Genomic DNA, 27,219 nt, shown 5'->3' with positions numbered 1-27,219 from the left:
TTCTTTTGTATTTGAAGTATCTCTTGCTTGAAATTAAATTCACTCTTAAAATAGCAACTATATAATTTCCTAACCACTTTCCATTAGTAACAGCAAACTCCAGAGATTAGTGAAACAGCCTTCATGTGCCCAGAAAAAAAAAAAATTTTTTTTAAACCCTATGGATGATGATTTAAATGTAAGACCTGGCTATTCATTGGGAAACAGTGGATGCATATTTTTGAATATTAATGCCATAAAAAATGAAACCTGACAAAAGCGAGGTCATTATATTGTATAGACTAAATCTAAGCAGAGTTCAGATTTGGCCTTCCAACACTAATTCTTGCAGGGCTGTATAAACACTCAGCTCATTAATATTAGCATAACTTTCCCCAAAGTACAAGTGGATTCTGGAGAATGGAGATAGTACAAACCAGCTCTCTTCAATTCTAAGGTTTTACAGCCACTGATTCTTCAAAAAAAGTAAAGTCTTATGCATGAGATAAAATCCCTCATCTGTTGTCATGATTGACAGGTGCATTTGGTTGGTTTATGGGGGGAGGTTACAGAAATGGGACCTGACTCACAGACCAGAGCCCACAGGTTTGGGGCTATTTTGTGAGTGCCCGCAAGTCTTCTGTTGTCACAAATTCTCCTCAGACCAGTGTTTTCAGATTTTAGCACAGGCAATATATGTTCTCCTCTAAATCCCAACACAGTTATTCTTTAAATACGGTTCTTATTTCCTTGGTTAAGCCTCTTCTGGGGTGCTAAGTTTAGCACTGCCAATCAGAAGAACAGGTGCTATATGACACAACCAAATAGGTTCCTCTCCCGACGCACTTCCCCCGGAGAGCCAATCACCCAGGGCCCTGCCCTAAGCATGTGGGGCTGTCAGCAGATCTGGCAAATAAAAAGCAGTGCCAGACCCTGACTCTTGAGCAGTCGTGCATTCCCAGCCTCGCCTCGGGTGTAGGGATTGCATAGGAAAGCAGTTTAGAGGCTCACTGATTCATGTCAGAGATGGTCCAACAAACCAACTCTAGATAGGACGTCGTTTCAGAAGCAACCTTGGGCTTAGTCCCACTCTTTTGGGCACCCTTGAGAAATCAGGTGAGCAGCATCTTTTCTTTTTTTAATGGCAGAGTCCCCTTCTAACTGATCTCCAGTTCCCACTTGTCTTTGTATGCTAATGCCTAGGCAGAGATATGGGTCTAATTACTCATTGCTGGTTCCAATCCATTATTTGAATCTGCTTGTTAAATTCTGTTTTAAAATACGTGAACCTTTTTCTTTACGAAGTTGAATGCTTTAGCGTATCAGCATAGTCAGTGATTCACATTGCTTAAATGCACCTAACATTCTTAAAGTGGTAAAGTTGAGGTCTGAAACAGTAATAGAAATGTTCACTTCTCTTATAGACTCTCTTTGTCTGTTGAAAATGTTCAAGGTTATATTACTCTGTGATGAAGTGAGACACACCAAGAATAGCTCTGATAAAATGCGTATGGTATCAGCTACACCCTGATGACTTTTTAAGGGAATCAACTGCTGAGCTATCAGTCGCAGGACAGTGACAGAACACTTGCCTGCTGTCAGTCAGCGCTGGAGAGTTTATTTTGGGAGCCTGACATTTTAGACGCATACCTTCTGCCCTAATTAGACAAAGGCCTCTGAAGAGCAAGTGCTAAAGCAACAAACTTTACCTAGACAAAAGGAATAAAAGATCAGTTTAGGCCAGTTAATTGCAATATATTTAGAAATTGGGGGATGGAGGAGGTATAGAATTGTTTTCTAAACTACTCAGAATCTTTTTATGTATTTTAATTCAACTCACAATCAAATTATAGGATATGAGATAAATGTTGATGCTAAGTAGGGTAAAAAATAATGTTTTAGTTCTAAGTACACTTTGAATTCCCACCTTCTTGGAATTAAATTAGTAATTGCAAATGACTATAATTGTATAAACGGTATAAAACAATACAACTCTTTTAAGAAGATGCACTAGTTTGTAAACAGGAAAAGTTAGATGCAAAAACTTATTCATTCTAAAGATAATATGCTACAATAAGGAGTTCTTGACAGAAGTTCCACAAAAAACTTTTGGATATTACCTCAATTTTCCAAATATAAATTTTACTGTCTCAGAGAACTCTGGTTTTGTTTTCTTTTTAACTAAGTAAAAAGTTAAAATAAGGTAACGTTTAGTGAGCAGAGAATGTTAGGGCAAATAGTAATGAAGCAACTAACAACTGAAAATCTGCTTGTATATCAGAATAATGGAATAGTCACATTAAATAATAAGGTATTGATGCATCAGAAAATTCTTCACATGATCTGTCTGAAATTGATAAAGTACTTTCTTCCACTTAACAAAAGAAATAACTGCAAATTTCATATTTATTGTTTTGCTTTTGAATATTTATGTTATAAAAACACAGGTCTTTCACTTCAATTACATTTCATACCAGTCCTTTTTTTTTTTTTTTTTTTTTTAGTTTGCACATTGTTCCTTATTGACAGTAAGGAACAGTATCCTTCTTTCAGATCTAAAATAAGATCTGGCCTCCTCACTTAACTTTAAATTTTCCTGAATATTTACTTCAACAGTAGCAACATTTATTGAGCAGTTACATATGAAGGAATATTAAGAAAGAGAAAACACTATATGCTTCTACAAAAGGCTTGTAACTTTGATAAGGCTTGCCAAAGCTTTTCAAATAAGGAAAGACATCTCAAGGCTTACATTGCTAGTTTTGTTGATGATTTAAGTAATCATCTGAATTACCTGAAGTAAAAACGCCTGAATCTATGTCAATTTTATAACTATAAATACTGAGTGAAAAATAGTGGGAGGAAAGAAATATTTCTTAACAGTTCTTTCTTAAACATTGAACTGATGCAAAGATTCATTTTCCACTTCCACACGTCTCTTTTACTATTCTTGAGTACCCCCAACCCACCCACCCGTTACCCTCATTCCAACTGTGCTTTTAGCCAACTGTAAGGACTCCAACCCAGCTTTCTCACCTTTGATAAACCTGAATTTCCCTCTTTGACCACTAGGGTACATTCCTTGTTCTGCCTGCCTAAATTTTTTTGCATATCCCCTTACACTCACTGTTAGGTTAGGCTTCCAGTAAACTCAGAGTCTGACTGTTCAAATTCAAGCCACAAAGGAGTAGGCCTTCTCATCACACCTGTGAAGCAATCTGTTTGGAAAATGTGTGTCTCTGTCATCTACCAAGTAACTCCAGAGCAGTCCTTAGCCTTGACATCCTAATTTATTTTCTCTTCATTTTCAGAGTGCCTAAAAAGATGACAACTCAAGCGCCGACGTTTAAGCAGCCGTTACAAAGCGTTGTGGTACTGGAGGGTAGTACCGCAACCTTTGAGGCTCACATTAGTGGTAAGCTGACACATGACCCCTTTCTTTTGCCTCCTCCCAAATAAGTTCATTTTGCTCTAGGACTTGATGTCAAGTTTAAGGCCATTTTCACATTGTAAAACTGATCCAACTCTATGGAACGGTCATTATAAGGAAAGATATTCCTTTCATAGAGTACTGACAAAAATCTGACAATATAATGGCTTGAAAATGTTTTGTTCATATTTATAATTCTACAAAGTAAAGTTATTAGCATTGAATTACAATTGATGTTAAAATCCAGCTGTTCAGTAAAATCAGATTTGGTCATTCTATTTTTGGATTCAGCTGCAGAGCCAGACTAGAAGCCAAGAACTCCAGCCTGATAGGGGCTGGCCATGGTGCCGCTGGGCAGGCAGCATGGGGCTCCCCAGCCTCAGTGCCTGCACATCAGTTGTTTTATATGGAAAATTACATACCATACAGCTGACTTTTCTCAGAAGCTGAACTTTCAGTGATAAGCCAACTCCAAACTATTTTATTTTATTTTCAATCTTTATTAAATGATTCTAGTGAATTAAAATATTTTTGACCATTGAAATGACAACAAAAAATAATATATACCATTCTTGTCTATGTATTAAAGAGAACCAAACAATGACCCTGGATTTTTTTTTTTTTTTAAGGTCTGTTTCTTTTTTGTTTTCCTTCTTTTTCTTCATAGCTCAGTTTAGGAATAATTCCATAAAGAACATGACTTATGATAACATGTGAAAAAATGGGGACAATCTACAAACTATATTGTAAATAATCTCAAAATTATTTAATCAGTATTATCTACTGCAGTATCTTAACCAGTCATATAAAATTATATGAATTAATTGAAAATCATGCTTGAAATACCTCCCTAAGTACCTTGTTCCTCTTTTTTGGTTTTATGGCTTATAATAAAGATATAAATAATATTTTCTTTTCCTTTCTCTTTCCTTTTGTTTTCTCTTTCATGTATCAATCTCATTCATAACTGGATAATACTTTTACACTGCAGAAATATATAATCACTATTTTATATTGTATATGTACATAGAAACCAATTTAATTCTTCTCATGCATGATAAGCTCTGACAGACTTCCAAATAATTCACTTATTTATCTTGTAAGGCTCAATAACTTCTGAATTGAACAGAACACATATGGCTTCAGTGGGAATCTTGCCTGATTATGAAGTCATGGAAACAGGCTTCTTTGTAGCTTCTTGCTCCTTCACACTATGTGCTCATGAATTCTTAGAAAAGCACCACTGACAATATTTGACACCCATGAATTAGTCAAATAAACTATTCCCTTGTCCACAATGGGAGATAGGCCAATGTAAGGACAACAAAATAAACTCCTTCTTGATTATCTTCATCTCTTCAGTTGAAGGATGGATCACCAGGCTTCATGCCAATGCAAATTAATTTGTGCTCTGAGTTGACCTCACACCTTCATTCTGCACAGTTTTAATATAATTAAAACAGCAAGCCAGGTACATGTGGTTCTTAGCTCCACGGTGCATGGCAGGAGGAGAGAATTTGGCTCTTCTACCTGCAACTCCAGCTATACATGTTGTTCTGAAAGACTAGGTTGGCTTTTTCTCTTATCATATGAGAGCCTGCCTCCCCACAGTATGGCACTTTTACTGATGGCACATTTGAAAGGCAGGGGAGTTCAAGAAGACAGTGTTCCTGTAACCTCAGAAGAGGGAGAGACATAAGCAAGTCCTCTTGTGCTGCTTAAGCAGAACCTTTAGACAGATCCTTTTGCGCTTTTGCTCTTCACTTGTTTTCAAAAAGGACAGTAGTCACTTTGTATTTCAAAGTTCCCTTGGCTCTTCTCTTTCATAAATCCCTTTCCTGATTTTAATGATGTCTATTAAATCACCCAGGCAGGAGGGCAGGAGATGGAAATTCTCGTCCTCTGTGTGCCACTGAGAGCCATGGACCTTGGAAAAATCAGTGGGTCTCCTTGGCCTCAGTTTCCTCCCTATAAAATGAAGGCGCTGGCCTCCACATGAACCCACTGATTTTCCTAATGGTTCACAAGTTTCTGTTTTTATCGTGTTTCTGTCAGGTTTTCATTGTCATTAAATAGCATGGCATTCTGGAGAGCTTTCACAGGTCAGGACAAGGCAGTGAACACAGCAGGAGGCGCAGAGGCCTTTGTGGTGCCCCAATCCAACGCAAAGGTGAATTGTCGTTGTGCTCCAGGTTTCCCAGTTCCTGAGGTGAGCTGGTTTCGGGATGGCCAGGTGATTTCCACTTCCACTGTGCCCGGCGTGCAGATCTCCTTTAGCGATGGCCGCGCTAGACTGACGATCCCCGCCGTGACTAAAGCCAACAGTGGACGATACTCCCTGAGAGCCACCAATGGATCTGGACAAGCGACTAGTACTGCTGAGCTTCTTGTGACAGGTAGGCTAGAGGGGACCTGCCTGTCCTCTGACCCCTCCACCTTCAGAGTGCGCCTCCCAGACTTGGGGTCAAGGGAACCCACAAGAGGTACTGAGCACAAGTACTCGTACCTCAAGCCTAGCTAGAGAAGGGCTCACTGGCGGCTGAACTGACAGCAAAGTTGTTTGCCTTGTAGAATTTAATTTTCTTCTCAAAATACAGCACAAATGTGGCTGAGAAGCAGTTCCCTTATGCACATAGTATATTAAACACTCAAAAGTATATTAAGGAAATATTAAAAATTTTGTGTCTGAGCAAGTAGAAAGGCTTGGAGCCTTGTTTATAAGCCTCCTAATGAATCGTGTATCTCTAGGAATTCACACTTTTAACAAGCTCCTAGATGATTCAGAGGCAAATGGTCCACAAACCACCCATTTAAGACACTGCTCTGGGCTATAAAGTTTAATAATTTTCACTTTCAATTTCTGAAAATATTACACAGTAAACATGCACAGAAAAAGGCAAAAGCTTGTTTGTTATTCAAATGCATGATGACACAGTTTCCCCAGAAAAGTTGTGACTAGTCTTTAGGGCCACTGTCGTTTCCTTTGTCCTTTACTTCCGGATGAGACATCAATGCACAGAACATTTCATTACTTTACACATTACATAACAATATCTTTCATGAGCTGCATAATGTTATATGTTTATTCAGTAAACTATGCCCTTAGCACTTCCAAGTATAGGGCTATAATTGATGTAAACAGAAAGCACATCAGGTCACATCAAGTATGAACTTTAACATATATCCAGAAAATTTAGTAATGGAAAATGCACAGGGTTGACAGAATCTTCTATTGTTTATTACTCAAAAAATATCAAAATTAATCCCATTAGCCCTTCACATTTATTTCATAAAAATTTCTTTCAACATCATTAACAAAAAAAAAAAAAGTCCCCTTTTTGTAGCAGAAATAACATTAAATCATGTCATTATGTGAACTAACATTTTAAAGGCAAGTGAATATTTGGGTTACTTGAATAGTATCAAGTTGGAGACATTTTAGGGCTTTTTAAATTAAGTAAAAATTTAATGATCTGGTAAGTCACAAGTGCATCTGTCAAACCAACTATTGGAATTCATTTTAGTGCAACTTACTGAAATATGAAAAATTATTTTAACGTGTTAATATAGTGCTAAGTATAAGGTTGGGAGGAAGTGCTGGAAAGATTCTCTGGAAATGTTATGAGAAGATCTAGACTTTTCCTTAAAAATAAAGAAAGAAAGAAAAAATGTGGTGGCTAGAACTGCTAAACAAAACAAAGCAAATAAAATAAAATATGGTGGCAGGATTGTCTTCTGCCATCCGCTGGCTTCATTCTTGCCGTCATCTACTGGATGAGCTGAGCTCAAGGGCAGCCAAGGATGTTTGCTTCAGTGAGTCATCGACTGGTTTTGGAATCTCAGAGCTGTGATGGTTTAAAAATAGCCTTTGGGGAGCCTTTGGGCAGTCTTGATGTTCTTCTCCTCCCCCTACAGCAGAAACAGCGCCACCCAACTTTGTTCAACGACTGCAGAGCATGACCGTGAGACAAGGAAGCCAAGTATGTCTCCAAGTGAGAGTGACTGGAATCCCTACACCTGTGGTGAAGTTCTATCGGGATGGAGCCGAAATCCAGAGCTCCCTTGATTTTCAAATTTCACAAGAAGGCGACCTCTACAGCTTACTGATTGCAGAAGCATACCCTGAAGACTCGGGGACCTACTCAGTAAATGCCACCAACAGTGTTGGAAGAGCTACTTCGACTGCTGAATTACTGGTTCAAGGCACGTGCTGGAGGCTGAGGAAATGGGAGAAGGGGAGAGGGCTGATTTACTGGGGGTGGGGGCCCACCTGCCTCCTCTCAGAGGCCTAGAAAAGTCTCTGAGATTCTCAGCAGGAGCTCAGAATGAAGGAAACAAGCTGTAGTTATTTAACCCATTAGAAGCTACAGAGTATTTCCATTCTCATCTACGTTTTCAATTTACTGGCAAACAATGAAATTTTTTAAAAAGAATGGTTCTAAGTAAATTCGTCTCTAATAAGGAACATTTTCTATTTTTAAACCTAATTAATGTTCATACAAAATCCATGACTTTCTGCATTTTCCTCCATTGGGATGCCTAGAAAATATTACTGGATTTGTAGTCATAATTAACATAACCCCTTCGAAAATGAGACATGATACCCTCTCCTAAATATCTACCCTTCCCTTCCTACAGGTGAAGAAGTAGTACCCGCTAAAAAGACAAAGACAATCATTTCTACTGCTCAGATTTCACAAACAAGAGAAACCCGAATTGAAAAGGTACTTCTTCTACACTGTCCATGTTCCAGCCCTCCAGACTGTGGTTCTACCAATTTCCTCCTCACCATGGGCTTTGTTTTTATCTTTTGCAGAAGATTGAAGCCCACTTTGATGCCAGATCAATTGCAACTGTTGAGATGGTCATAGATGGTGCCACCGGGCAACAGCTGCCACATAAAACACCTCCCAGGATACCTCCTAAGCCAAAGTCGAGGTCTCCTACCCCACCGTCCATCACTGCTAAAGCCCAGTTGGCTCGCCAGCAGTCCCCATCGCCGATACGACACTCCCCTTCCCCAGTCAGACATGTTCGGGCACCGACCCCATCTCCTGTCAGGTAAAACCATTTGAAAGAGATCGGGTCATTATGTATTTTTGAATTAGGTTCATCTAATAAGAAGAGAAATAGAAGGAAGCAATAAAAAATGTAGCAAGTGATAAAGGAGGAAAACAAAAAGTATTCTAAATATGATTTTCACAAATCCTCACTGTCCACAGATAAATTGGAGAACTTCATAAGCTATAATCCTAAATTTTTATTTGCACATCATTTACTAAACATCTGCTTTATGGGGCGAAAAAAAAGAAAGCACAATGAAATGAGAAGAGCCCAGAATTGGTTGGATGCTTCACATTCAATCAGCCTGATGACTTGCTATCATTGCAATTTAGGAAAATAATTGTAGTAATTAAATTGTCGCTACTATTTATTGATCACTATGTTAGGCATTTGATTGGCACTATGTACATTATCTCATTAAATATTTAAAGTGACCTGTAAGAATTATCACCCCTAACTTTATAGATAGGTGACTGAAGCTAAAGAAGTGAAATAATTACTTATGGCTTTAGTCATATCATTTGTAAATTAAAGAGAATCACAATAAGGATGATCTCAAAGTATGTTGTGGGGATTTGATATAATCAGGTAAAGATACCTTGTAAATAGAAAATAATTATACCAGTGTTCATATGCTTTGAGAATAAATAAAACCTAATATTTTGCATATGCTTAAGTTATTTTATCTAAAAAAATAAAATGAGTTTCTGTGTTCAGTTAATATAAAGGTATTTTAGAAAGTGAGCATGTATCATCTGGACTCAGAAATTATATAATCAAGTATAAGTTATAGACAGCAAATTCAAAACTTTGGAATTTGGTTTAATATGCTGAGGTTTTTAATATGATAAACTAAAAGATGTGCAAAATTCTGAGGAAACAAAAAAGTGTTTCTTGATCAATTTGCATGAATGTCTTAAATGTAGAGAACGTTCCTGTGCCAAGAAAATTGTAAAGAAGAATAATAAGTTGATAGTTGACCTAAAAAATATTTAAACTGTGAAGTTTCTATAATCAAAACAGTATGTTATTGGTAAGTGATTAGAAAATACACCAGGAGAGCAAAACAGAGAGTCCAGAAATAGATTCAAATATTCAGGAAATTAAATTTTTAATCCAAGTGACCTTTCAGTTCAGCGGGGGGAAAATATTTTACTCGATAAAGAATGCTGAACCAATTAGCTATCCATTTGGAAGAAAAAACAAATTAACCTCTATTTCACACTACTTACAAAATAAATCTCAGCTTGACTAAAGAAATAACTTAAAAAATAAAAACCAAAACAATGAGAAGAAAATTTGGGAAAACATTTGTGGAGGAGAACCTTGCAAATACATCTACAAATTCAACCACATAAAAATAAAAATTTATGTATGGCAAAAGCAAGGTCATGGCTAAACCAAACAGGCATCTGTGAAAACATTTTAAAAGTTCCTCTTCCTCAAGATGTCTCATTGCCTCTGCTACTAAACTGTTATAGCAAATGTACAATGGCTACAATGGGAACAGTACAAGTCCAGCACCACTGTACTGTATATGTGGATGCTGGGTACGATCCCATAAAGAAGCAAAATGCAAACAGTAGGTATGGGAAATGTTTGCAACACCTATGACAGACAAAGAGCTAATATCCAAATGTTTTAAAAAGCTTGCACAAATTAATTTTAAAGGAAAAAACAAGCAACACAAATTTTAAAAATAACATAAGACAAACATTTCACACAAGATGCAATTTAAATGCCCAATAGATACATGAAAAACATTATCGATATTTTCCAATTTTTATTATATTGGCACTTTTTTTAGTATTTTATTGTATATTTTCCATTACCATTTATCTCCCTTATACCCCACCCCCACTATCACTACACTGTTGTCCCCGTCCATGAGTCCTTTTTTCTTTTTGCTAGACATTGGCCCCTTTAAAAATTAAAAGTATTGGTAGAGACTAATGTGAAGCCTTGAACAAAAAACTCAGTTAAAAAAACATACCTATCTAACAAATATAACAAGTGTTCTGTCTCAGGCTAACTCCAAGTTTGTGCAACATGAAATCACAAGACAGGCCAAATGTGATTTGGGAAATATAACAACCTGACCATATTTTAAAGCTAAGCCTAAGGGTCATTTAGAATCACAGAGCTTCCCTGATTCCAAAGCGCATTTTGAGTGGCTTAGCAGATCTGAAAGTTCACTAATAACAATCCCAATTACTTAACCCCTAAAATGTGCTTCAAAATAATTAAGAAATAAAAATATCAACTTGTAGGTAAAATAATTATCTAAGATAGACTACTTCCTAGAATGTCTCATGGTTTAATCTTGATTTTTGTTGTAGAGCAAGGTAAATATATTTCATTGAATAAGGTGCATTGTATCTGGCTGTGACCAGGTGGTTATTCTTTATTGTAAGAGCAGAAATAACCACTTGCCTATAATGACTCAAATTACATTGATTTTCACAGTTATGGGCTCACCTGAAATCTGCTGCTAATCACCTCACATCATGCTAATCCTGTCTGACTCATTTTGAATGAAACCCCCTTTATTAGGTACAGCAAGAATCAGGCACAGGTTCAAACTTGAAAGAATATGTCACTTTTCTTCTCTTGGTGTAGACTCAAATTATTCTAAACTGATCTTTGTTATATATTTTAAAGCAGCCACTTTCACAATAAAGCCATGTTTCCCTAGATCTCCCCTTAGAGCATTACAACTTTGTTTATAATATGTCAATTGATTTTCACCAAAAAAAAACCCTTCTTCAGAAAAAATGATTAAATATTTCTTCATTAAACTAGTCAATATTGTAATATTCTGTTAAGTTACTCTGTAATTTAGAGCAGGTATCAACTATACCTTGAGCCTTAATTAGAATAATTGTTTCACTTATGATCAGTATAAGTTAAATACCCTGGGTGGTGCCAGAATACTTTCAAAACCATTTTCCTATAAGCAGCAGTTAAATGCAATGATAAGGCAATACTGCCACCTAGAGGGTAATATGTAGACACCTCACTGACTAACAAATGATGAAAAACTTTATCTTAAAATAGTTGACCAACCCCTAGAATTATTGCTATAGATCAGGAACTGTCTTTTTCATCTATAAATGCAAAGATTTGATTTTTCAGCTGATGCTATTTCACTTTGAACAAACATAAAAAGCAATAAAAACTACTTTGGAAAAAGCCACTTTATCAATTTAATTTTTTTTTTTTTTTTAATCGTAGAATCCTTAGGTTTCGAATGAGCCAGTTACCACAGCAGGTACAAAGATATTGAAAAGAAGTCCGGAGTACATTGCAATGAGGCTGAGGATAAACAAATACAGAGACCATTTAAAAGAGCAATTCACAACACTTTGACTAGAACAACAGTTTCCAAAGTGTATTGCACAGCCTACCCCATGGAAAGTTCTGAGAAAGCTTTTCCTGGTCTGAAGATTCCCAAGGCATATGGGCATACTGAAGGCTGTGGGAAGTCCTGCAGGAAAATTTAAAAGGCCTAACTTGTTTAGCCTGGCTTCCCCAAAAGACCTTTGCTTTTACTTTTCTCAAAATAAACTTGACACTTGATTCATGGCTGAAAAATGTTATAAATCCAGCATAATTTCCCACCTCATATTAAAATAGATTTTCTGCTATAAATTAAAACCACTTTAGCTTTCTTCCTTGCCCTCTCTTATGTGATGTTTATGTCTTTATCCTGATTTATTGGTGTAATTTTTTATATAAGGTGTATTAATGCATTTTGATTACAGAAATCTTACTTGGTTCAACACATATTTGGTATCCCTGCACATCCCCTCCCACCCCCTGGTATTGGGAGCACTGAAAAATTGAGAGTTATGATTGTGATATTTGCCAGGGCCTTTCTTTGGCTGTATTTCCAGAAAGCACCTTCTCCTGTTTTCGCTTTTTTAAATGTGAGACCGTGGGGTAGGGCACAAAATTCTTTATCTTAGAATTAAGCCTGACTCTCGAGTTACAGCAAGTACCAGTAAGGCTTACTGGGATTAAAAACAGATGTGTTCAAGGACATTGTTTGCCTCTGAATAGGTTACTGAGGCACACATTTTAAAACTCTGAATTGAATTAAACACTTCCAGATTTTTCTGTCATTATTCAAATATAATGATCCAGAAGGAGTGCCATGTCTTGGGTTTCTGACCGCTGCCCTTCGGTTTTCAGACCTGTGTCTCCAGCCGGGAGGATCTCCACGTCCCCCATCCGATCTGTGAAGTCTCCACTGCTCATGCGTAAGACCCAGACACCCACCCTAGGCCCCGAAGTGCCTCCTCCATGGAAGCAAGAGGGCTACGTGGCCTCCTCTGAGTCTGAGATGAGAGAAACTATGGTGACAAGTGCTACTCAGATCAGGACGGAGGAGAGATGGGAAGGGAGATACGGGGCCCAGGAGCAAATGACCATCAGCGGAGCCACGGGCACTGCTGCCAGCGTGTCCACCAGCGCCACCTTCGCTGCAGAGGCTGTCGCCACCGGCACCACAGAGGTACTGTCACAGCTCTTTGGTTTCCTTTTCTTCCTTTCACGCTCTGGCTCCTGTGGCCAGAATCCTGTCATGAAACTGAGTCTGTATAGATTGTGCATAAGAACATAAGAACAGATTGAAACTCAAGAGCAAACTGTGCTCTTGCTGTGTAAAAGCATTTTTTATTGGGGCAGAGGCTCTGATCTGTGAGGCGTACATAAAACATAGGCTTTCACAACCTATGTCTTATTTCTCTCAACGATGATAAGTGCTTCTGCACAGGTATGTTTTACTCTAGGTAGTTCAGTTTCCACGGTGCTTTTGCATTTTCTACGGGCGTGTCAGTTTAAAAAGTAAAGTCCTTGGTCATTTCCAATCCAGGTGAAACAAGGAACTGACAAAAGTGCAGCTGTTGCAACAGTTGTCGCTGCTGTTGATATGGCCAGAGTGAGAGAACCAGTTTTCAGCGCTGTAGAGCAGACGGCTCAGAGGACAACCACGACTGCCATGCACATCCCACCTGCTCAAGAACAGGTACGCGTGAGGTGGTCCAGACTGAGCTTTGCATGCAAAGATCCCACGACGAGTCAATGCTTCAATCATTCTGAGGAAAGCACTGAGTCTAACTTGGGCCAGACTTTTAGGACTTCCTGAGCAAAAGCCAGTCTGAAATACCAAAAGTGTGCAAAACATAAATACCATAAGTACCTGGCCTATGACAGGCACGTAGGCAGGCAACAGTCAACTGTCAGAAAGTCAACACAGGAGCTCAGACAAGGTATACTAAGTATCAACATGCTCCGTGGTCAAGATAGGCAAAGGGTGGCCTGGAATGTCAATTAAACAAGGCAGGTAGGTATGTGTGCATTTAACACTGTGGTTCCAGACCAGTCAATCAAGAGTTCAGGCCTTCCGGAGCCAGGTATGGAAACCATTATTTCAGGGCAAACATTACTTTTCTCTAAGCTTCCCCAAAAGGCCTTTGCTTTTGCTTTTCTCAAAATAAACATGACACTTGATTCATGGCTGAGAAGTATTATAAATCCAGGATAACTTCCCACCTCACATTTGAGTAGATTTTCTGCCATAGTTTAAAATCACTCTAGTTTTCCTCTTTATCCTCTCTTGTGTGACATTTATGTCTCTATCCTGATTTATAATTGTAACTTTTTATACAAGGTGTATTAAACTATTTCCTCCCTTTCTCCCCTAAAAAATCAGATGAGAAAAGAAGCAGAAAAGACTGCTGTAACTAAGGTAGCAGTGGCTGCCGATAAAGCTAAGGAACAAGAATTAAAATCAAGAACCAGAGAAGTAATTACGACAAAACAAGAGCAGGTGCACGTAACTCATGAACAGGTGAAAATGGTTTTTGATATGAAATTATTATTGTTATTACCTTTGTCAACACATATAATAATGTTTACTGTGAAGGGTGTTGTTTCTTGGGCAACCTGGTTGTTATCACACTAATGAAATCCTCTTGTATCTGTGTGTTCCTGGGTACTATATACCAAAGTCCCTTAGAGTCACCAAATGCTTCCCTTATGTAGACGAGAGGACCTCTGTGAACATGTACTGGGAGGAGAAACAGGGGCCTCATCTACATTGATCTGGGGATGCATTAATTAAATAAATATGTGACTGTGAGGGAGGTGAAACCAGGGAGAAGGAATATATAGGAACAGGGAAAAGTGGAAAGGAACACTGAGCACACATTGCTTTGAAAATAGCTTAATATCTGTTTCCTTACTCTTCAGGGGAACATGTGAACGCAGATTGGAAGTGAGATGAACAGCATGACCTGTGTAGCTCAAATGATCATAAAAAGTGAAAAGAACTACCATGATTGGAGACATTTAGGGACAGATTAGCTGAGGCCAACTCGTAGGGCTATGGGCCTACGGAGCCAATTGTCAGCTGGGTGGTTTGAGAAGATGAGCTTCCAAGTTTCTTTCAAACCTGAATTTCAGTGATGATATCTGAGAACAGCAAAGAGGCAAACAGGGAAAACTCCCCCCAACCCCCACCCCAACACACCCACAGATCCAGATCCAGATCCAACACGGCACCCTTCAGGGGGTTAAGAATGTGGAGAACATTTTGCCTGGGATGTATACAAAACTTTTCTCAATTTTAGAAAAATAAGTCTTGCTATTTAAAACCATTGTAATGTTAGGAAAAGTTTCAAAGCAAAAGTATTGGACAAATGCAGATTATAAGTTGTCCATACTTGATTTTTCATATATAAAATCAAAGAGTTCAACAAAATTACTTCTAAGGCCTTCCACCCTATTATCCTATGCTCTAAAATCACCTTTAGATGACAAAAGTGGCATGGAATAATATTGCCACATATCCGTTTATAAAAATTGGAAGTCTTTTCCAAAGAAAGCAAACCTTGTTGAATCCAACTTTTTTTTTCCCCCTCTAAGCAGTAACATTTATGGTTTAGACAAGAAAAGAGTATGGTCATATTAATGAAAATAAGATGATTTATTTCATTTAGTGATAGCTCCAGAAAAATGATTTTACTTCTTTTTTGAAATCCCTATTTTGTTACATTTAATAAACATTATGTCACTTACATTAGAGATCAGGAGACAATAAGGTTTTGTTTTTATCATTGGTTTCAGATAAGAAAAGAAACTGAAAAAGCATACGTACCAAAAGTAGTAATTTCTACAACTCAAGCCAAAGAACAAGAAACTAGAATTTCTGGAGAAATTACTGCAAAACAAGAACAGAAACAAATAACGCAAGAAACAGTAAGTTTAACTTTGTAAATACCTACTAATTCATTGACAAACACATTTCAGGCAGTTGCGTGTACTCTGTAACCAAAACCACTAAATGAAGGAGTCTTTCATGTGTGTTTTCTTTTTGTGGTTTCCCTATGTCTATCTAGTATTGAAACTTCTTCATGATGGAAATTCTCTTCTCATTGCGCAGTTTTCAACTCGGTCGATCATTTTGTGGGAGACTACCTATTAGAGCAGTTTAGGGCACATCCATGGCATTTCTAGAGCACACTTACAGTGAAGATAGCTATCACCAGACCAGTTATCCAATGGTATAGTCAGTTTTTTCATGCATAGCCCAAGCCCTCAGTCACTTCCATTGTAACACACAAACTACATAGCTGTAACACACGTGGGTGCACAGACACCAGTCATGAACATGCCAACTAAATATCAAAAGAAAGTGAGGACATGGCGCACATGAAGATCAGTACTTCTTCAAGAAAGAGCCCTAATTACTGGCTGATCAACAGGGACCTAGAAGCGTTTTCTGCTTTTGTGCCATACTGCCATGTGGCAACAACCTCAATGTCACCAGAATGTACTTCTCTCCCATGTGTGAATTCAAACCTTAAATGCCAGAGAAGGGGCATCAATTTTGAATTCTTTCATGTTCCAGGGGTTGCCTCTGCTCACCTCTCTTGATCTCAAGCTCTTTGCTGATCCCAGAACTACTCTTTTAAAAAGTCCAGCTTTTTAAAAAAAAGGTCCAGCTGAGAACACTGTATTTTAATACTTAAAAGGCCGGCCAGCAGCTGTTGGGTTTATTTTCCTCTCCTTACAGTGAGTGAGAGACTTCGAATGCACAATCAAGGTCATAGAAATCCCTGTTGCCTTTGCTGGTGACTGGCAGGTTCAGCTGGCTTATACATATCCAGCCATTTGCCATAGGCCACTCACTGGATTCCATAACATGTCAAAGTGTCTCAAAGATGGGACCTTTTCAGTTATAGGACAGTTTGCGAAGGGGCAGGTAGGGAATAAAGAAGCTCATTCCTCAGAAAAACAGAAGTCTATGTTTTAACTACAAGTGAAGACCTTTGATATGGAAATGTGATATTTTCTCTCCTGAATGTTGCAAGATATCTTGCCATTTCTTCTGCGCCTTTTGAAATTCAAATCTTTATTTTACTCTAAAAATCAGATAAGACAGAAAACTGAGACAACTGCCACATCCATGGTGGCAGTAGCCACTGCAAAGCCCACAAAACTAGAAACCATTCTGGGAGCTCAAGAAGAAATTACCACACAACAAGGTCAAATGCACATAACTCATGAAAAGGTGATGACTTCCTGCCAGTGTGAAATTCACTCTTGTTTCTTTTCTTTGCAAGCCACCTACATTGTCGCCATGAGTCTTAATCATCACTTTTCCACCTCCTCCTCTTCTAATAACTCAAGTAGAAAAAACTTCAGAATCTCTTATGAGCTTTTTGCCATCTATCTAGCATTCACTGCCACTCTTCATTCCTAACCTTCACAGTCTTTCTTTGGATTGATACTTACATGATATCATAATTAAGTTTAATATCATCCCATGGAAGTAGACTACAGTGTACATGTTGTTAATAACATGCAAAAGTATGTGTTATTTATGGCTCTACTAGAATTTCATGTAGATTTTAAGAGTTATGAGAGAGAGAAATTCATTCTTTATTCTTTTGTTGCTAATCATATTTTTTCTTTTAGACTGTGTGTGTGTGTGTGTGTGTGTGTACCAATAAAGCAGTATAGATGATCAAAGCAATTCATATGATGTATTTAAGCATGATTAAGATGTCCTCGACTGGGAAGATGTTTTGCTTCCTTTCTCAGTTTTGACTTTAGTTTCTTTTATTAGAGGATGTATGAAATGTAATGACCATTTTCTCATTTTTTATCATATAACCAGATAACAAAAGAAACTAGAAAAACAGTGGTGCCTAAAGTTATAGTTGCCACACCCAAAGTCAAAGAACAAGATATAGTGTCAAGAAGTAGAGAAGGCATCACTACCAAAAGAGAGCAAGTTCGAGTAACTCAGGAAAAGGTGAATACAGATATATGAAATGGGAAAGGTTTACCTTTAAACTTATTTATAGTTAATCATTAACTATAATGTGGTATGAATTATTAATCTTTATTTTCCTTTTTGAATTACAAACTAAAAACAAAGTGGTAAATGTGTGACAGCTTACCATTACTTTTATCAGCATAGTTGATTTTATTCCACCTGTAACATTTGTAATTCATTTTATTCACCATTATTCTTTGCATGAAGATTAGCATTTTTAGCCTGATTTTTAAGAAGCAATATAGGGAATCATCTGGAGTTTTTGTTACTGTTAACATTTCTAAGTTTTGTGATTCCCACTCAGTGAATGCAAACATTGTCAAGTAATATTTAACTTCTCTTAACCCTGAATAAGTAGGGGGGGCGGGGGTGTCGTACCATGTATGTTTGAAGCCCTGTACAATTTAAACCTTGATTTTACTGTAATAATCAGATGAGAAAGGAAGCTGAGAAAACTGCCTTGTCTACAATAGCAGTTTCTACTGCTAAAGCCAAACAAGAAACAATACTGAGAACTAGAGAAGGAATGGCTACTAGACAAGAACAAATCCAAGTTACTCATGGAAAGGTGACTATTCCAAGTGTGAAGTCCCCTATATATAATACATTAATACCAAATCTCAGAATTTCTTATGTATGAGACACTATTAACCTAATTTATTTTTTAGATGATTAAACAAGTGGAAACTAAAAAGCCAAATTATTTATTGTTGTTAATATTACTACACTATCCTTTCCCCACTGATCTCTTCCCTATTATTTTTTATTTTTATTACCATCTAGAAATTTTTTAGAAGTTAATGATTGAAATTGCATGCAGGCTGATTTTAATATACTCAATGAACATAAAATATATATGTATACATAAAATATATATGTATACATAGTTATGTAAATGATGGATCTTATTGACTATCAAGAAGATGTATGTTTTGAGAGGGTCATAAATTCAGTATATTACTTTGTAAAGCATGGGTTTACTTTAGGAAATTACCCAAAATTTTCTTTATGTGGAGCATTATCATTTTCCCCCTGTAAATATCAGATAAGAAAAGAAAAAGAAAATTATAGTGCCTGCTGTAGTAGTTCTCACTAAAGCTAAACAAGATACAACATTAAAATCTAGAGAAGGACTCATCCAACCAGAATAAATACACATAAGCCATAAAACATTATTTGTAGCTATGAAATTGCTATGAATTAACTTATTTCTCATGACTCTGTCTTTTACCCCAAATGAGCTATTTACCTAATTTTATTCTTCATTGCTAATACAGTGTCTAAAAATCAGCAACTAAAGTATTTTCAATTTCATTAGCATCATAGTTCAGTCCTGTCTGTTTTTCCCTCAGTGTTGTTTTCTGTCTCTATATCTTTGGGTTTTTTTCCTCAGACATGACTTAAGATCAACTTTTTAAATGTTCGCCCAAGTCTAATTTTGAATGCCATATCAGCCTTTCAGACGTCTGTCTCATCAATGACAGAAATTTCAACATGTAACATACTTCATGAATGATTATATTTGAATTTTGCTATTTCTAAATCACATATATTTGACTCTCTTACTTTTGTTGTTAAAAATTAGCTAAGAGTGGAAGCTGAAAAAACATCTCTACCTAAAGTAATAGTTACCATTGCAAAACCTACTGAACCAGCCACACTGCCAAGGACTAGAAAAGGATTTGCTATTAAGCAAGAGCAGATACATCTTTTTCATGAAGAGATGAAAACTGATGCTGTGGAGGTGAAAAGCATTGTTTCATCCCATTTCCTCATCAGCTCTCATAACCTTTCATCCATCATGAGTCATTGTGCACCTCATGTTCCATTTAATCATTTAACTGATCAACAGAACATTCGAGGTGATTAGATTCAGTCCAGTTCCTCCAGTGGGACACTTAGCATTTCTATTTGTGAAAAGTCAGATTAACACTTTTCTTCGTGTCTTGTAAATTAATTTGCACTATTTAACTGGTATGATTTGGAGTGTCCTTATTCAATGAAGGATGTTAGAGGCCACTAAGAAATAAAGGCAAATACCAGCATACAGTATATATTTTTAGTTGCCCACCAAATGGCATATGAGTATGTTTATGGATGTCGATGTACATTAACTCAAGAAAGAATTTGTAGGTGCTTCCCCAATTTAAAATGTCCTATTGTATTTAAGTTTCTTTTTTGTGTGTAAGTTTTAGAACAAGATCTATATTTTTCAGTTGGCAAAAGACAATTTCTTTGAGCCCAGTTTCTCATTGTTAAAATAAAACTCAAGCTGACTAGCATGTAGATTGGTTGAAAAGTTCAAATGAGCCGTAATGTAAATGCAATCACTCTATGAGCAAAGTTACATAAAATAATATATGTTATATAATGCACCATATAGTATATAATATATAAGATAACATACACATTACATAATATATAATCTGTTGAGGATGTTAACATGTTAAAACATCTACAAAATTTAAGTCAAGTAATGACCCATATGGTAAAAAAAAAAAAAAGAAAGAAAAAGGAAAAAGAAACCAACAGATGAACAAACTTAAGTCACCTGAGCCTCACATATAGTTTATAGTTTCTTCTAAAATGCAATCTAAATTGAAGATGGTATTTGTAATTCTTCAAGGCAGGTTAATTTTAGTGTGACTTCCTAGAAGGAAACACTAGATAAAGCTCATGATCACTTAAAGACCCAATTCCATCTCAAAAAAAACAAACAAACAAACAAAAAAACCCCTCATTTTTATCTTAAGTGGTTCAGTTAACAATTTTAACAGATATACAGGTAGCATACTTGGAAATCATATCAGAGGCAATCTAGATTCTATTCACAGCAGTAGAAAAGAAAACTGTCATGAATAAAAAACACCTCACAGTACTTGGAAAGAGCACTGACAGACATGGCAATGGGATTTTTACAATATGCTTTTCTCAAGTGCCACGTATAATCAATCTAAAAGAGATGCTCCTTTGCAAACTGTGCTCGCATTTAGGTTGATCCAATTCATGGAAATAAGAAAATAGCCTTTCTGTTTCCTTCTTTCCTTTAATTTCCAGTAATAATGAAAGTGAATTGAACGTCACTGGGAAAGTTTGTTCTCTTGAATACAAATATGATAACACTTTTTCATGTTAATCACAATGTCTTCATTCATGTGTTTTAAGAGAATTTCTTATAGATTAAGAAATTCTTATCTCTATAGAAGCATAAGTAAACTAATATGCTTCACTGTGTGTTCATGTGCTTTCATGTTATTGCATATTTGCATGCAACTGTACAAATTGTAGCAACTGATTTTTCTGGCTGGGTCTATGATGGTATTTAAATACATGTTTATCATCGCTGTCTTTGTGTCAACATGAGACCAAATGACTGAGAAGATAATAAAAAGAATCAATAAAGATAACCAGCCCCAAAGTTCTGATTTCTCAAGTGCTACTTGACTGCCTCAGCCATAATGCTTGAAAACTCAAAATCTTCTTACTATTTTACATATATATTGTGTTGTCCTATGTTGTGTGTGATTTAATGTCTAACCTAAATAAGCAGGAGTTTATGGAGTGTATCTAACTTGATGTCCATACATTATAATAATCTATGAAATATAAAGTTCTTAAGTGCATTTATGTTTCTGGAGATATTAACATAGCTGTATAACATGGGTGCCATGTGGCTATCAGGCCTTTAGGCATTTGTCTGTTCTTGATGACTATCCTAGGAGGAGATGGCCCTACCTGACTTTGACATTACTATGTATTAATTCTGGAAACCTTATTTCCAGGTGGGTGCTGAGAAAAAGGCAGAAGCTGTAGCAACAGTTGTTGCCGCAGTAGACCAAGCCCGTGTCAGGGAGCCCAGAGAGCCCGGGCATCCTGAGGAGTCATATGCTCAGCAGACCACTGTAGAGTATGGATATAAAGAACATGCTTCCACCACAAAGGTAGTTGAGCCTCCCCAGCGTCCTGCCTCGGAACCCCATGTTGTCTCGAAAGCAGTCAAGCCTAGAGTGATCCAAGCTCCTTCTGAGACTCATATCACAACTACTGATCAAATGGGAATGCATATATCATCACAGGTGAGTATGGATTTGCTGCTTTTCTATTTTTCATACAACAGGAAAGCAAGCTTAACTGCTGTGGTCATCTGAACAGTGATATCACTGAGTTTTATTTCAATGCAGATCAAGAAAACTACAGATGTAACAACTGAAAGATTAGTCCATGTGGATAAACGCCCCCGCACAGCAAGCCCTCATTTTACCGTTTCAAAAATTTCTGTGCCTAAGACAGAACACGGATATGAGGTAAGAAGTTAAAGATCATGACAATGCTAAAGGCCAATGGGGCCTCTGTTAGGTAATGTCCATTTGCATTCATGGTGGACTCAGAGTCCCTGAAGTTTGGTTTCTGACACTTGCCCTTCAGGGTGAGCCTGGAGTAGCAGGTGGTTTTCTGAAAAGACACAGATTCATGCAGGCTCTTCTGTTTCACATTTTGTAATTACATTATTTACTTTTCCATCTGCTATGAGACATTTCAGAGTAACTTAACTGAGAATGTGTATAAATACCAAAGACAAGTATTGAGAAATCACATAGTGATATCCTCAGCATAGCCAGATGGAGAGGTGGTGGTTGGGTTGGGTTGTGGAGCCAAATGGCCGTGAATTAGTGTCTTGGCTCTGTCTTCAGGGAAAGTTAATACACCTAAAAACCTTAGCAAGTTAACAGCACATAATAACCCTCAATATTTGTTACTCTTGCCCTTATTATATACATACAAGATGTAGAGTCAAAACCTTACATGATTCCAAAGAATTGTAAAGTACATTTGATACCTATATTTGGGATAGTCCAAATTAGTATTGAAACCAAGTCATAGATAGCAACAGGATAAAAGCAATAAGGAAGCCTTTAAATTATTTTTCTGAATGTCTTCATCTTTCCCTTTCAAAGAGATTTGTGGTTCAAACATAAATGTGCTATTTTAAAGTAGTTCTCAGGAATTTACCAAGTATTTAATAATATCTTGATTTTGAATATCTCAATTTTTTCAAATGCAGCATTGGGATGATTAAATGAAAATTCATAACTGAGCTTTAGAAGACCCCCAGTCCCTTTATGATAAGAGTATAAAATAAGGAGTTTTTAATACAACTCTTTAAGAAAGGTATTTTTAATATATTTTACCAAGTGGCAGGAATGACAATGAGCTTATAGCAGGCTTATCTCTGACTGACTTTTCACTAACTCTAAAAGTGATAATGAGAACATTTTTAAAAAATGAGGCCACATAGATGAAAATAGACTCAGACTCACAACAGGAATGCTAGCGACAAGGCTCTTCTAAATGGCAACATGGGTAACAGTTAAGTGACTTTATTTTCTGACTCTATTTCCACTGAAGGCTTCAATAGCCGGTAGCGCTATTGCGACATTACAAAAAGAGTTGTCAGTCACATCTTCTTCTCAGAAGATTACCAAATCGGTGAAGCCACCCAGCGTGAGGCCTGCGGAGACTAGAGTGAGAGCCGAGCCCACTCCCTCACCCCAGTTCCCCTTCACCGACACACCGGAGACTTACAAGAGTCAAGCTGGCATTGAAGTGAAGAAGGAAGTAGGGGTGAGCATCTCTGGTAGCACAGTCCATGAAGAGCACTTCGAAGTTCTTCACGGGCGTGAAGCCAAGGTGGGTCACGGGCTTGCATGCTGTTTCTTGATCCAACCCTGTGAATCAGGGCCAGATGTTTGGCAGTTTGTATTATAAAAGTCATCAGCTAGACCATCTTGCATTTCTCCTTTACAATCCTCAAACTTAATTTTATTGGGTCACAGCTCTTTCTCAACTTATTTTTATAATTTTGCATGAGCTAAACATTTATGAGATTTTCTCTAATTTCATGGCCATTGTGTGACAAACATATTCTGTGAAAATCGTAGGTAACAGAAGTAGCAAGAGTACCTGCACCTATTGAAATCCCTGTTACTCCACCAACTTTGGTCTCGGTGAGTAAACAAGTTGATTGTATTGGGCCATATGTATATCTGGGCAAATAATTTTGAAACAGGCAAAGATAAGTTTCTCAAACTGGAACATGGCCTTAGTGAGGTTGCAAGTGCTAATTTTAAGATTATACACTGTTTGGCAAGTAAAGGGGAATTCTGTGTGGCAACCATCAGTCATGTGGTGAACAGATTTAATGAGTTTCTATTATGTGTAAGGCATTATTGAAAACGTATGGAGATGCAGCCTTCTGAAATCTTTGCCTTACTCTCAGAGAAAATGTCCATAAACAAGCAAGATAAAATATAGGAGGCGAGAGCACCACAACAGAGGGAGGATAAAGAGGAAGGAAAGAGTCCTTGGCATTGGGGACTGCAGGAAAGCTTTGTTGAAGATGTAGCACTTGCAACTAATCCTTCAGCCTTAAGGTTTGGATATGTAGGAGCCACAGAGGGAAAAGCATTGCCCTATTCCATGGCATCAACACAGTTCCACCTCACCAATTTGGAAAAATCTTGCATATTTCAACTTGGGGATATTCTAATTTCCAAAGGAGCCTCTTTACTAATATTTCTAGAAACCTGATCTTTAAAATAAAACATTTTATAACAATTAGAATGTACATGTTCAAACCCCAATGTTTACCATAACATATAGAGATGATTAATGAAAATGCACATGTACCGATAAATCCTTTTCTTCTCTCTTCAGGGCTTAAAAAATGTGACTGTCATTGAAGGTGAATCTGTCACCTTGGAATGCCACATCTCTGGATACCCATCCCCAAAAGTGACATGGTACAGGGAAGACTACCAAATAGAAAGTTCCATTGATTTCCAGATAACCTTCCAGAGTGGAATTGCTCGCCTTATGATTCGTGAGGCCTTTGCAGAAGATAGCGGGAGGTTTACCTGCAGTGCTGTGAATGAGGCTGGGACCGTCAGCACGTCCTGCTACCTGGCTGTGCAGGGTTAGTGACCACGCTCCCGCCATCCTTCCGCACATGCTGTCACTCTCATGCATCACTCCTGGCTGACACTTCTTTCCACAATATGGTTCCTGCTCACCTCGTAATGATGTCCCCATTAGGAATCTGGGGGTAGATTATGGAGTTAACTTAATTGTCATGTTGAGCAGGGGTCACTACCAAAATAGACTAAATACTTGACTTAAATGAAAAACTTCTGTCTTTTTCCAGTGTCAGAAGAGTATGAAAAAGAAACCACAGCCATGACTGAGAAATTTACCACAGAAGAGAAACGGTAAGACATTCTTCTGCTAATGAGCTTTTGTGGTAGCTGACCTTGGAACACCACGGATTTGAACTGCGTGGGTTCACTTACACATGGATTTTTCAATAAGTACTCTCAGTCCTCATGTCCATGTGGTTTGACATCTGTGGAGTTAGCCAGCCGGGGCTCCAAAACAGTCTTTTCACATTCCCAACTGCAGATTCCCAACGGGGAACTGAAAATACTGCTTTTGATCTGTGGTTGGTTGCATCTGTGAATATGAAACCTATGGATGGGAAGGGCTGACGCTAGAGTTGAAAGGTCCACGTAGATTTTTGACTGTGCGGTGTCAGTGCTCCTAATCCCACCTTTGTTCAAGAGTCAACTGCACAGTTTTGATTTTTCAGTTCCTTTAACATTGGCAAATTGCAACCCAGAAGCTGATGTGAGGGAAATTCTCTTCCCAGCTTTGTGGAGTCAAGAGATGTGGTAATGACCGACACCAGCATCATGGAGGAACGGGCAGAGCCTGGAGAGCCTGCTGCTCCTTTCTTCATTTCCAAACCAGTGGTCCAGAAGCTGGTGGAAGGTGGGAGCGTTGTGTTTGAGTGCCAGATCGGTGGCAACCCAAAGCCCCATGTCTACTGGAAAAAGTCTGGTGTTCCTCTAACCAGTGGATACAGGTATTTTGATAGCTGAATGATACAGTTCTCTGTGATGTGCATGACATGTATATGAAACCTAGAGAGAAGTAAAATATACTTATGGCACCATTCCCTAAAGGTGGGATCTTTCATGATGGAGCCTTCATGGTGTGTTTTCACGTGTTGGTACCAAGTCTTATTGAGAAACAAAGCCATTTGGCAAAGTGGATAGAAGATATATCTCTTTATATTCTAGTTTGATTCATTTATAGGGCTAGTAAAATAGAGAAAAATGTGTATTGTTACAGGTATTTTTACACACACACATTTTTTCAGAAAGAATCTGAGACAACTTTTAACAAAAACATGTAAGTCACTAAAAGATAAAAGAATAAAAGGTCATGTAGTGAAGAAAGTTAGTTATACATGAAAATTAATGCTAACAAATTTGCTGCAATTAAATATATTCACAGCCACTTATTTCCATATATCTGAATCTAGTAGAGTATATTTTATTATTTAAAAAATATTCATACATTTTAACTTGTTTGTTCTGTATCACTCATGGCCATGTACTTCCTTCAATATTCAGCAATCTTATAGTTATATTGTATGGTAGAGCTTAATCACATATTTAGGATCATTGAATTTTATATCACAGATCCACATAAGGGTTATTTTACTCACATAAGTTTTATTATATGACTTAATTTTTGTTTATTTATTTTCATAAAGATACAAAGTGATTTATAACAGACAAACTGGTGAATGCAAACTGGTGATTTCAATGACTTTAGCTGATGATGCTGGAGAATACACTGTTGTTATTCGTAATAAGCATGGGGAAACTTCTGCATCTGCCTCCTTGCTTGGAGAAGGTAGGTGCAACTCTTAACTAGTACCTGTATGCATGATAAGAACACAAATACCTGGAGGTAGCAGTTCTGTGTGTTTAATGAAAGGTCTGTTGCAGTACCCTACCCTTGTTCTGATACTGGTTCTTCTCAATCACTCCCCTTCTTGGCCTCAACCATAATAGGGAGTGTTTTAGATCACATGGCCTCAAAAGCCATACTGGTGCTAAACTTCTCAGCTTCTAGTAATAGTTTCTGTTTGGTGGCATTCATTTGGTGTATAACATGCCTTTGAAGTTGCAGGGATTCTAAATGCATTTGCCTTCCAAATCCAGGCAGTTAACATCAGTGGGTACAAGGATGACAATGGCAAACTGGAGAGTATATGCCCTGCCTCAAGGGGGCAGTAGTGTCCCATCTCTAGAGTGTGATTTCCAAGAACACCTGTTCTAGGGTCCATGTTGCTAGAGTTTCTGATACTTTATAGAAAAGCTGGAAATCATAATTTTCAAAATTTATAAGTAATTTAAAAAAAAAGAAATGTCATAGCATTCAGGCCAAACAAAATGTATCATCATTATCTATGCTTAGCCTTTCACATTTACAGTGGACCATTCCACACTCTGCCTCATTTGATCTGCACAACACCCCATAGAGAGAAAGT

At 37.5% G+C, this 27,219-nt stretch overlaps 1 protein-coding gene across 4 annotated transcripts in view; it reads left to right on the top strand.

Moving 5' to 3' along the window:
* The first annotated feature begins 935 nt into the window (after positions 1–935).
* The window catches only part of TTN (titin), a 269,733-nt gene continuing 243,449 nt past the window's right edge, over positions 936–27,219 (top strand). For 3 of the 4 annotated variants that reach the window (XM_090281173.1, XM_090281165.1, XM_090281181.1), the window contains exons 1-20: positions 936–1,095; positions 3,291–3,394; positions 5,602–5,805; positions 7,325–7,612; positions 8,048–8,133; positions 8,226–8,470; positions 12,668–12,989; positions 13,350–13,502; positions 14,190–14,327; positions 15,605–15,736; positions 17,661–17,798; positions 18,256–18,390; positions 21,605–21,898; positions 22,004–22,126; positions 23,229–23,510; positions 23,762–23,827; positions 24,537–24,795; positions 25,024–25,087; positions 25,525–25,740; positions 26,437–26,579. In XM_090281173.1, the coding sequence (XP_090137299.1) occupies positions 3,304–3,394; positions 5,602–5,805; positions 7,325–7,612; positions 8,048–8,133; positions 8,226–8,470; positions 12,668–12,989; positions 13,350–13,502; positions 14,190–14,327; positions 15,605–15,736; positions 17,661–17,798; positions 18,256–18,390; positions 21,605–21,898; positions 22,004–22,126; positions 23,229–23,510; positions 23,762–23,827; positions 24,537–24,795; positions 25,024–25,087; positions 25,525–25,740; positions 26,437–26,579 (3,379 nt within the window). In that variant the 5' untranslated portion in view covers positions 936–1,095; positions 3,291–3,303. Of the gene's footprint in view, positions 1,096–3,290; positions 3,395–5,601; positions 5,806–7,324; positions 7,613–8,047; positions 8,134–8,225; positions 8,471–12,667; positions 12,990–13,349; positions 13,503–14,189; positions 14,328–15,604; positions 15,737–16,913; positions 17,052–17,660; positions 17,799–18,255; positions 18,391–21,604; positions 21,899–22,003; positions 22,127–23,228; positions 23,511–23,761; positions 23,828–24,536; positions 24,796–25,023; positions 25,088–25,524; positions 25,741–26,436; positions 26,580–27,219 lie in introns of all 4 variants that reach the window. The other variant, XM_090281190.1, reaches the window with a different exon arrangement.

This window comes from Furipterus horrens, unplaced genomic scaffold, assembly GCF_987537825.1.
Source record: "Furipterus horrens unplaced genomic scaffold, mFurHor1.1.pri manual_scaffold_1, whole genome shotgun sequence".
Lineage (NCBI taxonomy): Eukaryota > Metazoa > Chordata > Mammalia > Chiroptera > Furipteridae > Furipterus > Furipterus horrens.
This window is presented reverse-complemented; position numbering and strand designations above follow the sequence as displayed.